General features: G+C 42.5%; 1 protein-coding gene and 1 long non-coding RNA gene across 9 annotated transcripts in view; one reads left to right on the top strand and one right to left on the bottom strand.

Moving 5' to 3' along the window:
- SH3TC1 (SH3 domain and tetratricopeptide repeats 1) overlaps nt 1–9,579 on the top strand; it is a 98,851-nt gene extending 89,272 nt beyond the window's left edge. For 7 of the 8 annotated variants that reach the window (XM_085850172.1, XM_085850173.1, XM_085850176.1 and 4 more), the window contains 2 exons: nt 3,518–3,714; nt 5,040–9,579. In XM_085850172.1, the coding sequence (XP_085706298.1) occupies nt 3,518–3,714; nt 5,040–5,297 (455 nt within the window). In that variant the 3' untranslated portion in view covers nt 5,298–9,579. Of the gene's footprint in view, nt 1–3,517; nt 3,716–5,039 lie in introns of those variants that run through there. The other variant, XR_015050329.1, reaches the window with a different exon arrangement.
- Nucleotides 9,580–10,052: 473 nt separating this feature from the next.
- LOC147015431 (uncharacterized) lies at nt 10,053–12,418 on the bottom strand. Its single transcript, XR_015050330.1, has 2 exons — nt 10,580–12,418; nt 10,053–10,454 (listed from the first exon to the last, which is right to left on the bottom strand). It is a non-coding gene; the product is annotated as an uncharacterized LOC147015431 (long non-coding RNA).
- Between the last annotated feature and the right edge of the window lie 2,993 nt (nt 12,419–15,411).

Raw genomic sequence — 15,411 nt, 5'->3', positions numbered from 1 at the left:
CTATCAGACTCCAGTGTGGGGGAGCTCTGCTCCGTTGTAAAATGATCCCTGGTTGCAGGTCTGCCAATTGTGGGAGTACAAATTTCTCCAACATATCAAGGTAATTGTCAGACTTATAGTGGCCTCACCAAAGAATATTGTCCAATAACTTGGTCATGCATTAGGCCTCTCCACACGTTTATCTTTGTGCTGTCACAATCAAGTATTTGACCTCATGGGGAGGCTCAGAGACCCAAATCCTGATGTTATGTCTGCCAACCTTCCTCCAAATGTGGGAAGTTGATTTTTCTGAGAAGAGCACATGTCGTAGGAATCGGTACTCTTCTTATAACCGTTCTAAAATATCCAATGCAAACGCTATGCATCGCACCAGCTGAACCATCCAGCATGAGTGCCTGCACATGGCTGATACTTGTACGTGTACAGCCACAGTTGCATGTGCAGCATGTAATGAACTGTTGAGCAGGGTAGCTGCATATCCCTGGCAGATGTTTGAATGGACTTGTGGGGATTGCGCTCGAATGAGTCACGAACGGTTCATCATCCTTACCACTTGTGCTCCGCTGGTCTGATGCCGGCTTCCTCTGCGTGATGCTACCGGTCTCCACAAACTTTTTGTCCCACTCACAAATTGTTTTTGGAACTGCCTCCCATAGATGGTCCTGAAGTTTTGTTGAACCTGTGTATCTGATTTGGTCTCCATAAACCAGGAAACGCATTATACTTCTTCTTGTTGGGAGACCATTTGCATTAAAAGTGCTGTCACATGTCACAGGAGATACCGAGACATGAAAAAAGTAAAAACCTATCTTACACCAGGAGCAAACCACATGATTTGGGTCATTTAATGGACAAAAAATTTCTATAAAATTATCTGTCTTTGATGTTTCGTGATAAGCTTGCAAAATAAGCAAAACAATATTTTGAATTGGATGTTGTTTCAGAGAAGTAAATTACCTGATATAATTGATTCAGAAAATATGAACATTTCTTGTTCTGTGCACGTTGACTAAGCACCTCATGGATTGTGAAATTTTCAGATTTAGATTTATAGATTGTTAAAGTTTCTGTTATCGATAATGAGTAGATAATCTTTTTTTTTCTTTTTTGGAAGGTTGAGCATTTAACTCAATCCGCAACTTGACCGGAACGTCAGCTCACGTGTCCTAAAAAACGTGCTCTGCTGGTCTTGCATATCCTCGTTCTACCCTTATATTCACACCATATAATTTGTCCTCGGTAATCTCCCATCTGCTAGGAAATCTGCCAACATCACCGCATTACATAAAATGGTGCAAAAACTGATCTCCTTAACTAAAGACCGATTATCTGACTTCCAATCATCAGCAAGGTCATGGAATCCATCATCGCAATTGACATCAAATGCTTCCTTTCCTCTCATGGCCCCTCTCAAATCATGAATTCAGATTTCGACCAGGTTCAGATTCAGACCATCCAGATTAATCAATTCAGACTTGAACATGCTGCTTATACTCTACCAACAATGGATAGAGCCCCTCAATGTCAGATATGAGATCAGGGACATCTCTCCAGACATATCTCGACCTTTAGAAACGGTCTATCATCCTGCATTGCTCTCCAACATCTTTGTTGATGACATCCAAGGCCAATTCCACATTTGGCTTACTGACTTCCTCTTCTCTCATAGCCAAGGGTTGGCTCTCAACTGAATCCTCTCATCTCCTCTTCCTGTCAAGGTTGGAGTTCCCCAAAGCAATGTCCTCGGCCCCAGTCTTTTCCTAATTTTCATCAACAATATTTCTGACTCTGGAAAATCCTCTTTATCTCTTTTCTGATGACTCGACCCTCTGACATAACATCCCTCATACTTGAAATAGACAGGCAGCAGCCTCTTCCCTCTCTTCAAACCTTTATAGAATCATAAGCTGGTCAAACACTTGGAATATGTCTTTCAATCCTGATATATATATATATATATATATCTCTCTCTCTCTCTCTCTCTCTCTCTCTCTCTCTCTCTCTCTCTCTCTCTCTCTCTCTCTCTCTCTCTCTCTCTCTCTCTCTCTCTCTCTCTCTCTCTCTCTCTCTCTCTCTCTCTCTCTCTCTCTCTCTCTCTCTCTCTCTCTCTCTCTCTCTCTCTCTCTCTCTCTCTCTCTCTCTCTCTCTCTCTCTCTCTCTCTCTCTCTCTCTCTCTCTCTCTCTCTCTCTCTCTCTCTCTCTCTCTCAAAGGACTGTCTGGAAAACCCTCCCATCTACTTTCTTAACAATCCTCTTGAAGAAATTCATTCACTCAAACTTTGGGGTTTTATGATCAGCTATGATATTTATTGAGGGAAAACCACATTTCTAACTTGGCCTCCAAAGTCAGTCTCCAGACGGACATCTTCCGTCGTGCAAAGTCCTTCCTTGGCACAACTGAATTCTTCTTCACCAACAAGGCCTTCATCCGCAGCTTTGGTCAGGTTTGCTTTCCAGGAAGAGAAGGTTGTTTCAGAGCAACTGCCTCACCACAGCATTCAGTGTTACCATTGGCAGGAAGATGGGATGAATCTCTGCATAAGAGAGAGCAGATTTCTGTGGAAGAAGTCCCAGGCTGGGTTAACCTCAGGGGCAGTATGTACGGGAGAACAGTCCTGAAGAAACATGGCTGCTTGCAGTCCCTGGCAATGTGCTCGAGGTGAATTACTGGACTCGCCAGCGCTGAAGCAGATCTCTGAGAATTTCCAGAGACGTCGATTCTCACAAGCATATGATCCGATGAACCAATTGGAGCAGAGGAACAGGAAGAGACATTTGCAGGGAAGTTTGCCTCGGTTTGGTTCTCATTGAATATCACTAGCAGCAGGCTATGGGACTCGAGATGTCACTGTAATAAGCATGTCACTTAGGCCTCAGGCCGAAGTCACATTTGCCACGGCGGCCATGGGGTCTCCAAAATCTATGGCCACAAGCAATTATAGGGCGGCCACAGTATTTCCACGGTCACAATATAGCAGTCACATGTTTTTATTTTTCGGGTAGCCGCACGGCGTATTTATAAATTGTGGAGACCGAAAACGTGGGGTTGCTGTACAGTCTTTGATTTGATGTCGCACGGTGACCTTAAGGGGGCCCTGCGGTGGCCATAGAATTTTAAAGGCAGAAGCAAAGTAGTCGCAAGGTGCCCGCAAGGCGACCGCAGGGGGGCCCTAAGGCGAACGTGCGGCCAGACGGATGGTAACAAGTGGGTTCATGAAATATATATATATATATTTTTTTTTTACCAGTTTTTTTTTTTGGCTTGTCGAATTGCTACAGCGACTAGAAATGAAAAAAGTTATAACTCCGCGTTATAATTCCACGGCGACTCCTACGGCCTATAAAAGATAGCCAAATGGCGTAGGGCCACCCTGAGGCCACCGCAGAAACTCTGCGGCCGCCGCACGTTTCTGTCAATTCAGAGGGCGTACGGCCGCCGTATCCTCGCCGTAGAGCAAATGTGACTTAGGCCTTAGCAAATAAGAATTGTTTCCTTTTTGCTGTGTTCTCTCCTCAGGGGATCGACTGAGTGAAAAAGTTTCCTGCCATCGCCTGGCCATGGTGCACATCAAGATGCACCACGGAAATGAGGCAGAAATATATTTGCTCCGAACCTTGATGCTCTGCTCTACACCTGTGCTCTCGAGGCCAGAACTCACCTACTGCATTCACGTGTGCACATTGCTGGGTCACATTGCCTCCGATAGACCCGGGGTGAGCACACGTGTACGGTTTGAACACTCAACAGTCGCATGCAAAATAAATCTTCACTCTCAAGCACAGTTTTTATTTCGCAGAGAATGGCCTGAATTGTGGATGTTTCCAAAACACTGATACTCAACATGATGCCATTGCAGAAATGTCAAAGTGCCTCTTTTGAATCCATGGTCTGGTCATTTTGCCAAGTCAATATTTAATACAAACACTACATTTGCTTATCGTGGGTTTTTTTATTTATTTACATTTCCCCAAGAACAATCTAGATCAAACAAGCAATGTGTAGATTTCAAAAACATTATATCATTGGCTTCGCAGCATCAAAGAACATTTACAGAAGCAACGAGCTGGGAAAACATTTGCTGTTTACTTCGGCCAATGATTAATTTCATTACTGCTCAAAGTTATCTGAAGGCATCATAAAAAAAAAAAAAATTGTTTACATTTTTTTGGGAGTCAGTTGCGATTAACTCTGATAAAACATAACATGAAAGCACACTCAAAACTGTAGGAATACAACAAATTACCACATTAATTCAGCCAACAAGGCAAACACAATCATGGTTTGTCAATGTGTGTGAAACGTATCAGTACGATGGTGAATATCATTTGTAATTAAAATCAAATCAATATAAACCCTTTGCAGAAATACAAATGTGGCAACAAGGCCGGTTCAAATTCGAGATATAAATCAGCACACACTTTTGTGTTCACACTTCTGTGTACACCCTTTGGAACACAGCGTTCCCTCCGAAAAGAAAAGACAAGAGAGGAAAAAAAACACAAACAAATAAACTGCCACATTGCCCCTGAAGTATCAAGAGATCTTTGTTGCTTTTCATTGTCTGTCATTACACAAGTTTGGCACAGATAGGCATGGCTTCCATATCACTGAAAAACGAATCAGCGGTGTAATGGTTAGAGTGTCCGCTCTGAGTCTGAGAGGGTGGTGGTTCGCAATCCTGGCTGAGTCAAACCAAAAACTTAAAAAGCTGCAGTATGTGCTGCTCAGAATTTTAAAAGGATGGAGTACGGACAAACATTAGGCTGGCTGCCATTGCACTTGCTGTCAATTTTTACAGTGCATTGAAGCTTCTTTTATTATGTTGCCATTCAAAAATGTCACGTGATCACATAGAGCAAGTGTTTTGATTGCAAAATACCCACACTGTGTGTTAATCATGGCTAAAGTAGACAGGTCGGGCCTCTTGAAACATGTACACAAAATGAATGATTATAGATGTCCATTTTGTATTGCTAGATAATTTTGGTGCATCCCAACATTGTGCCTGGAAGTGATCTGTCAATTTCTCATCTTGCAGGAGGCCTACAAGGCCATTGACTACTACAGTATGGCACTGCTTGGAGCTATTGAGCTGGAAAACAAACAGAAGCAGTTGCACCTGTACACGTTACTTGCCACATTGTTTCACAGTCACTTGCATGATCGTGTGCGGTCCCTCTACTTCTATGAAAAAGCCCGTGCCCTCGCTGTACAGCTCAATGTGCAACGGGTGCAGCTTGGCACCAGGCAGCTACACCGATGTGGAGCCGGTGCAAGGACAGATCAGGTCTCTTAACTTTGAGCAGGTGTAGGTATCACATCTTGTCAGAGAGCTCTGTGTCGGAAATGGCAGGTGGGAGCTCTGTACCGGAAACATGCACCATTTTATTGTTTGTGGTGCGGCTGCGATCCGCAGAAATGCAAATGAAATGTAGACTTTACAAATCCCAGCGTCAGACAGCAAAAGTTATGTGAAAACAAAACTGCAAATGGAGATATGCAATGCATTACAAACGACAGGTGTTGCATGTCAAGTAATTTGTACAACGTCAGAAACTTTGAGCAAGAAGTCAAGGATTTGACTTGCTATACCAAGCAATTTGTGTGGCGTGAGAAACATGTCATTCTTAGGAAACCATTTTGAGGAAATGAAATGTTAAATCACTCTGCTGGGGTTGAAGAATCAAATGACCTTTTGTTAAATTAAGCTATTTCAACAAGCCTGTAATAGCTTCATGATTCTATTGTTTGCCACAAAGCCAGAACGATTGTTATTTTCGTTTATTTTTGTGTCGTCATGTTTCTCAACTTTCCCATCATCTAATTATGTCCAAGATTCTCCACGAGCCTTCATGTCGGAACCTTTGTTGGCAATTACAACTAACAATTAATTGACAATACTTAAATTGCCTGTCGAGCTTAGAGACTATTCTTAACATTCCCTCAACTTGAACCCAAGATCATTTGACAAACATGTAATTTCATAAAAGCCATTGCAGTATTTTCAAATAATTTCATATACAAGGCAAACAATGAAACGGAAACACAGGAGGAGGCCATTTGATTCATCTTGCCTCTGCCATATCCAGGGACCACATTTCTCTTAACCCTTTCTTTTCCACTCATATACAAGAATGTTTTTGTGATATGTTTAATATTTTTGGCTATGTCATTTTTTATATTCTCTTTTGGCTTGCCAAGTTATTTTTACCAGCATCAGCACTCCCATCCTCCGGAAGAGTAAGAGACGTTTGCAGGGAAGTTTATCTTTGTTTGCTTTTCATTGTCTGCCATTTCATTGTCTGTCTGCCCTCCAGGTGGGAGTACCCATGTCGACCCGCCTTCGGTTGGCAATTTAAAGTGGTGATATTTCCACATAGTGAGTGATAGTTTCTTATGAAACACACTACACTCTTGAAAAAAAATTGGGATGTACAGTAACCATGTTTGGTCTTGCTGGACCATACTGTAATGTTTTTGTGTTATAAGATGCAAAAATAAATAGAATTTTCCACAAAGTGATTCTACCCCTGACACATTCTACACCTGAAAATTGTTTTTTGGACAAACTGTAATCATTTTTGGCCTTGCTGAACGACACTAGAGTTCTTGTGATGTTAAATGCCAAGTGTTCAATTTTGAAGTTTAATATATATATATATATATATATATATATATATATATATATATATATATATATATATATATCTTCTTCTTCTTCTTTCGGCTGCTCCCGTTAGGGGTCGCCACAGCGGATCATCCGTATGATCCGCATAGTGATTTGGCACATGTTTTACGCCGGATGCCCTTCCTGACGCAACACTGGTCGCCTCTTACGACACAGGGATATGGTACACCTATTTTAACCAGGGTATACACCAGCCCAGTATACTGGTACTCATTTCGCCGACCTCGGAAGGATGACAGGCTGAGTCAACCCCCTGGTGTATTAATTCAGTGGCCCAACGGGACTTGAACTCAGGACCTTTTGGATCCCAAGCCGTTGCCCTAACCACTGCGCCAACACCAGGCTATATATATATATATATATATGTTGTTTATTTTCACACTAGCCCCAAGAAGGAATTTATTTCTGTTTGTTAAATTTTATGTGTGTGTATATATATATATATAGATTTTTTTTTTTTTTTTTAAAGAAGAAGAAAGCGTTTCCAACCAAAAGTAAAAAATTAGATCGACTCCACTAATTTGAGCAAAAAAGCGAGAGCAGACCCGGTCTCAGGCAACGTTTTGCCGGCTTCACAAGTGGCTTCCTCAGGCACAATAGACCCTGAACCTCGGCACATGTCCGGTTTTTATTTCGATACGACCACTCATTTCCGGTCACATGTTCGTGCTCGAGGTCAAGTGGAGGAGTGCTTTTTTATTTTATTTTGCAAAAACAAAAACAAATGTCAAATCACATCATTGATAGGGTGCCCTGCTCTTTTTTGTTTTTACTTGCATGTGATCTGGTGTTGTGTGTGTGTGTGTGTGTGTGTGTGTGTGTGTGCGTGCGTGCGTGTTGTTGCTTTTGTGTTTCCGGGGCACAAAAATGGCTGGTTTTGTGTCTGGGTTGGGCATGATGAGGTGTTGGTTGTATGAGTGCTGGAGTTATCGTTGGGTGTTGCACACATGTAGATGTGGTATTTGGGATTGAGTGTTGTTTGTTGCTCACCTTATCCAGCTGTTTGCACCATCCAGTTTTCGCCTTTTGCATCAGAGGTGTACATTTTGTGGATATGTCCAGTCTCCCCAGTTGGACCACCCTCCCAGCTCTTTATGTGCCATGCTTCCAAAATCAAGCTGTGTCGTTTGTTAGATGTAGTGTCTCGGACACAGGTCCCAGAAAAGACAAATTTATGGCCAGATTGCAGGCAATGACGTGCTATGGTTGACTGTGTCACTTTTCCAAGCCTTATTGCTCTATTATGTTCATCGAGCCGTTGATTTAAATTTCTTTAAAAACAAAAAAAAATTAAGCGACCCCACTTATCTAACGAGTTTTAAAGTGTAACTCACTTGGTCAACCAATAAGATAAACATGAAGATCAGGAGCTTTCCAAAGAAATCAGACATGAAGTGGTGGAGAAGCACCGTTCAGGACAGGGTTATAAGAAGATTTCAATGTCACTCTTTGTCCCTCTGAGTATGGTGAAATCCATCATTAAGAAGTGGAAGATGTATCATACCACACAGACTCTCCTAAGATCAGGTTGCCCATCCAAACTCAGCAGCCGGGCAAGCAGGAAACTGGTATGGGATGTCACTCCAAATCCTACAATGACTTTGAAACATCGACAAGGCTCTATGTCTGAGATGGGGTCAGTGTTCATCAATCAACAATATCCCATTCCCTTCACAAAGCTGACCTCTACAGACAGGTGGCAGGAAAGGAGCCATTACTGAAAAAGGCACATCTAAAATCACTTCAGGAGTTTGCAAAAATGCATCTTCATGATACGTCAGTCATGTGGAAAATAGTTTTGTGGTCAGACAAGACAAAAATTGAACTTTTTGGTCTGAATTCAAAGCGTTACATCTGGCGCAACCCAAACACTGTTTTTGTGTTTCCGGGGCACAAAAATGGCTGGTTTTGTGTCTGGGTTGGGCATGATGAGCATCATCATCATCATTAAAGTCTGGGTTGGGCAGCATCATGTCATGGGACTGCTTTTCATCAGCAGGGACTGACAAGTTTGTCAGAATAGATGGGATAATGCACGGTGCAAAGTACAGGAGAATCATTGATGAAAACCTGCTCGAGTCAGCCATGAATCTGAAATTGAGGAGATTCACATTTCAGCAGGACAATGATCCGAAGCACAAAGCTGAAGCCACACTAGAGTGGCTGAATAAGAAGAAAATAAATGTTCTTGAGTGGCCCAGTCAAAGTCCCGACTTGAACCCAATTGAACATTTATGGTGAGATTTGAAGATTGCAGTCCATCGATGATCCCCATCAAACTTTGCAGAGCAGCTAGGGCCATAGGAGCAGCTAGGGCCTGCTCTTGAGAGGGTCTTTCCCTCTCTCGAGAGCAGGCCTCAGCTGCTCCTATGGTTGGCAGCGAGTGCCCTGGAAGCAGTGGGGGGAAGAGAGTGGCATTTATACATGTGGAATAATTGCATTGCTCAGGCAGTGGGTCACCCAGATAGCTCAGATGGCAGAGCACTGGTATGGTCTTTAGTTTTGAATTTAAAAAAAGTTCATTTGGAAAAATAGTTTCTACATAATATGCAATTTATCTAAATGTGGCATTATTGGTGGTGGGAGATTACTTTTGCAGGCTACTGTATAAATATATCTAGCCATGCACACATTTAGCTCCATTACATTAAGGTATCTGAGGTTCATCAAACACATTACTCCGTGCAGAAGCACTGGGAAACAAGGGCATGGGCAGGGTCCACATGCAGATAATTTGACTGGTTGTGATGTGAAATGTCATAATCTTTTGTCCAAGTACAGCTAAATGGAAAGGTTTTTGAAAGTGCGAAAAGTCGATTTGTGTTCTCGTGTTCAAGTATGTATATAATTCCTGTATATTGAAATAAAAACATTTTAAAGGTTCTAGAAAGCCTTTATTTTTTCGAAAGTCATCTTTTACACCATCTTATTTAACTATTAAAAAATAACTTCTGATTTTAAGGACCCCAAGCCCAACATATTGTTACGATTTCGCGCCCGCCGGCGTGAGATCGGCCGCTTCCCACTAATAGCAACCGCGTCGCCCACCGGACGGACAACTCAGTCGTGACTTTCTGTAGCTAACGCCGGAACCGTCACGGGTGGCCGTCCCAATTGTCTACCCGTGCAAGATAGGGTCACTCGCCGAACTCGACATACCTAAGTACCTGCGCGGGGAGCCAACTGGGCAGCCGTACCTCGACGCAGGTCGGCTTGGGACACGAACCGCTTAAGCGGTCCGTTCTGCAGTGATAACCGAGCGGGTATTATCACCGACCTCGCCGGATCCGATTCTATTTAACGGGTGTTTAAAACCCAGCTATTTATTGGCACTTTCAATGGGGAAAGAGACGACGAACGGGATACATTTCACACAAGGACATTTATTATAAAACACGTATACAGGCAAATAGAAACAACAGCAGGCAAACAAAAGCAAGGGCAAGCACTCCGACCGAATATAATTAATAAATGTACAGTCACTTAAGCAGTTTTACTTGACAGGACGGCACCACGACAACATTCATTCAAAAACCCCAAAGAAACACAAGAAAAGACCCCCTCACAGACAAGGGAGTCAGGCTGGACCACTTGGGTCTTTATGACACGGGACCTGGGAGACCGAACGGGTCCTGCGAGACCGTAGCAGGTTACCTGCACTCTCGAGGTGCGACGGTCGGCAAGCCCTCTCCGGCACTCTCTGAAATGAAAGCGAGAGAAGAAACTTCAGAGTGTAGGCTTTATTCCATTTGATTGAAGCCGCTTCTACGGGCACATCAGGGAATACAGGCGCAGCAAGGAGTACATAAGCCGTAATGTATACACGTGCAACTAATCACCGCAAAATAAATCAGTATAAGCATGGAGTCCGATATACTCTCAATTCTCACCATTCAACGAGCACCAAGTGGACCGCCGCCGTAAATGACAATGCCCCTGGGACAATCACCCCGTTCACGCGGAATCTTAGCTTTATCTATTCCGTGCTCGAGCCGCGCGACATGTGATCACACGTCACGACCTTCAATTCACCACACTCTCCTCTCGTGCGTGCCTCGACCACCGCTCGCAACCCTCACGACTTGGCGCCCAGAGGGAGAAGACGTCCTCGATGATCCAGAGAGAACCCGAGCTCGACCTCGACCACCAAGAGACGAGGGAGCGCGAACGACGAGAGCGAGTTCGACCTTGACCACCAGAAAGGAGCGGATGACGTCGACGAAGAAGAAGCAGAGAGCGTCGACGAAGAAGCAGAGAGCGTCGACGAAGAAGCAGAGAGCGTCGACGAAGAAGAAGAAGCAGAAACAGAGAGCGTCGAGGAGGAAGAAGAAGAAGCAGAGAGCGTCGACGAGAAAGAAGAAGCAGAGACCATGACGAAGAAGAAGAAGAACAATCTAGCACGAAGAAGAGGGAGCCCCACGTGCGGTCCGCCTTATTTATCGCGGGGCTCCGCCCCTTCGCTCCACCCCCTTTTCGACTCCGCCTCCCTTCGAGCTCTTTCGAGAAGCTCCTTGAAAAGGGGCGTCCCCCTCCCGACCGCCTCACGCCCCGTGTCCACCAATCGCGAGCGAGCTCTTCACCGCTTCTCGTGCCAGCGTTGACGGCGCAAAACGGCGGGAAAACTCGCGCGTTGCTGCAGGTCTTCCACGGGGCATTCATTAGACGTTTTCGGACGGTCCAAAATAACGATAGCGAAAGAAAAACGGCTAACTCAAAGGATCACAGCCCTGTGAACACGGAGATTCCCTCTAAACAACGGTGGGGAAATCTAACGACACAATTGCTTATCGTCATAACTGATCTAAGGACCCTTTATGTTGTAGTGCGAATTTCCACAACCGTAACAATATATTTTCAAAACCATTTTTTTTTTTGCATTTTTTTCCAGACATTTTTTCGAAAATTAAAAAAAAACAGTTATTAATAGAAGAGTAATCCAATTTTAGTCTAAACTATTGCGAAGGGTTTCAATTTGATGAGTAAATAAGTGATGATACACCACCATTCACCTGGTTGCGACGCCGAGGAGGGTTTGGACTTCTAACCAGGGCATGCCGCACCACACATGGACGCACCACACCACACACCACAAAGTAACAAAATTTAAAAAAGATTATGAGCAAAAAATATAGAGATGTGTGTACACACGCAAGCACACATACAAACACATGATGTACACATATACACATGATGTACACATACACGTACACACACACACACACACACGACATATGTGCACATTCACACACATACGATGTATGCGCACACACCCATGATGTACACACACAAGCACATTACATACACACACGTGATGTACAGGCACACACACACACATGCACACATGACCGAAGTACACACTCAACTGCAGAACCCCAACGCACACAGTCTGTCATCCCACCTTCATCCACCGCACTAAGACTGTCAACCTCGTTCCATCAACATCTTCTTGTTCTTATTCAATCAGACAAACCAGTGATTGGTTTCCATACCCAATTATTTATTGTACACTCTTCATCAGATACCAGAAGTTTTTTTTTTGGTTATCCCGTGAAAATAAAAATAAAAAAAAACTCTCTCTTCTCTTCTCTCCTCTCCTCTCCTCTCCTCTCCTCTCCTCTCCTCTCCTCTCCTCTCCTCTCCTCTCCCCTCCTCTCCCCTCCTCTCCTCTCCTCTCCTCTCCTCTCTTCTCTTCTCTTCTCTTCTCTCTCTACCAAATGTTGCAGATGTGTTGCCAGTACGCAGGGTCAGCTCATGGATGAAAAAAAATCCTTTCCCCCCCCCACACCCCTTTCATGGGGGGAGGGGAGAGGAGGGAGACAACCTGCCAATCCAATGAGGAGGTGTTTAGTGTAACAGTGTAAAATTATCCTCATGTCTTTGAATAAAAATGTGCTGCATGTAATATATGTCCAATATATGTACAAGGTCCTCCGTAAGCCTTCGATTCCTATTAAAAAAGTAGGGGGGGACAGGCTTTGAAGATATAGATGCAAAAGAGGGGCCGATTTTAGGACAGAGGAATACCAATGTTTGTCAAGGCTCGTTCTGATCTGTGTTGTCAGACAATTCAAACACCAGGTTTTATCAACTGGAGATTGACAAAAGTTCGCTAACCACCGTGGGAAGTAAAGTGAAACTGATGTTTCCAGTGTTATAAACCTTGTCAGAACAAAAGGAGGGGGGATTTTAGTTTGAAGATTTAAGTTTTCTGATATTTGCTTTTGGAAGTTTGCATATAAACATCAATAGCGAACTGCCAGAGAAAACTGAAAATAAACAACCATTAACTCCACTCCCTGTCTCGTTAAATTTTGCCTTGTGTACTTGGACCTCCAGGTCATTAATCAGACTTTCACATTTATTTTAAGCATTTCTTCTTCTTCAAATTTTTCAAAATAAAAGCTCCCAGAACAGCCTATCAGTGAGTGACCTTTCATAACTTCAACACCATTCAACTCACATTGATGCTGAATACGGAGGAAAAAGGGAAGGGGATGGGGCAAAATAATTCAGGAAGTTCTGTTTATAATCATCTGACGTATACAATCTGTTTGGGAAATTAAATGACGATACTACTTTATGTGAGCTGTCAATTTGCCAGGGTTGGTGAGATTTCCAGAGGTTTCCAAAACTTCTCGAGTCACGGTTTCTTGCGGGCAGACTTGCTATGTCGGCACATCACATGGACATCTGGCATCGTACAGACGGAGGGGTCATTTCGTCATGTCACGATGGCGAGATAGGTGTGAGAGCCAATAGCCAAGGAAAGGCAGAAAGGAAAGAAGAAGAAATGGATCGTATGGGAGAAAGAGACAGTTTGGTGAGCGTCATGCTGTGAAGAAGAGGAGTTGCTGAGTGGGCCTGAATGGGTAATGCGTACTTGAGCAAACATTGAATATTATTTCAAGCATTTTTTTACTATTTGCTATGAATTATACATGCATAATGCTGAATTTGTATACCTAATCTCTTGATTTAAGAGCACCATGTGTTCCTGAAAAAGTAGATCGTAAATCGGGAGTGATTTTCCCACAGATATAATGATTTTTCCCCAAAAGGTTTCCCCCATTACAGAGCTTTGTGTTATTTAGATTTGCACTGCACTGGAAGGTGTCAGATCGAGCACGTAACATGCATGATATTTTCTTTGTTATTACGTATCATAATCACTGTTGAATTTGAGGACAAAATCACGTACAATAAAGGTGGGAAAACGGCATCAAACCTCCTAAGAATTTCTTATTTCCTCTTTCACGATATATCACTTTCTAATCTTTCTTTTTTCTTTCTTCTAGTTTCACTTCCTTAAGCACTTAAGTCTGTCTGTGAGCAGGATATCTCAAAAAGTTATGGATGGATTTGGCCAAAATTTGGCAGCCAGGTTGGTTGTGTAATATGGTGTACCACTTTTGCAAAAGTAATTGCTGGAATGAAGCACTATGTGCCCATCGATTCCACAAGTGAAGTTAGGTGATCGACCAAAATTTGAAAATTTTCCCGCCTTTTTTGACCGCGGGCCGGCATTTTGAAATTTCAGGAAAAATCCATATTTTTGGAAATAATATTGATTTTTGAATATTTTTAAAAATATATTTCTCTGTGTTTAGATGGCCGAATGCACTTCAGTAGGCACCATTATGATAGTATGTACCCGTAAATATTATTCACAAACTTGTCCCGACATTTTGAGAAGGGGTTACCATTTTGGAAATTCAGTGAAAATCGTATATTTTGTGTATATCTAATGAAATATATATATTTTTTATTCTTTGTGTACTTGCAGATAAACCTTGACTGACCAATGGTCAGGGCTCCTGTGGCTATGTGGGACAAGTTCGCTACTTACAGGAAATTTTGCGAAAGTGCTCATTCTTTGCATGTCGTAAATGATCTAGCTGAAAGAGGAATTAAGCTAGTGTCTGACTTTATTCAAATGTGCAATGATGAGAAACAACGTCAAGCATTGCTACAGTGCATGGAAGAGCACAGGAAGCTTTACCCAGACTATACAAAACAAACGATATGTTCTCTGTAAGATATCTGTGTGGTTGCTTGTTTGCTAGATTGTTATGTTGTCATATATGAAAACCATGTCGCTTAAAACATATTTGGTTGTTCTCATAATTAATTGATCATGCTCTCATTTGTCATTAATAATGTCTTTATGAAAACGCTACTTCTGATATTCTGTAAATGCCTAACAATGTGCCGTGCAATAATTGTCAAAATATGGGATTTTCAGTGAAATTCAAAATGGCAACGCCTTCTCAAAATGTTGGGATAAGTTGTGAATAATATTTACGGGTACTTACTATCATAGTGGTGCCTATTGAAGTGCATTCGGCCATCTAAACACAGAGAAAATATTTTTTAAAATATTCAAATATCAATATTATTTCCAAAAATATGGATTTTTCCTGAAATTTCAAAATGGCGCCCATGGTCAAAAAAGGCGGGAAAATTTTCAAACTTTGGTCGATCACCTAACTTCACTAGTGGAATCGATAGGCACATAGTGCTTCATTCCAGCAACTACTTTTGCAAAAGTGGTACTCCCTATTGTGTAACAACGAACAAATTGATTTTATTTTGGTGAAGATCCAGATCCGCATAGGAGAATGTTTTTATTTTTTTGTGATTCTTCACCATTGAGAGATGGTGTCAAAAACAATAAACAATATAAAGCATGATATTTTAAAATGTTGTGGATGGATTATGACAA

This window comes from Eptatretus burgeri, chromosome 12, assembly GCF_056783735.1.
Source record: "Eptatretus burgeri isolate ZD-2024b chromosome 12, Ebu_testis_v1, whole genome shotgun sequence".
NCBI classification, from domain to species: domain Eukaryota; kingdom Metazoa; phylum Chordata; class Myxini; order Myxiniformes; family Myxinidae; genus Eptatretus; species Eptatretus burgeri.
This window is presented reverse-complemented; position numbering and strand designations above follow the sequence as displayed.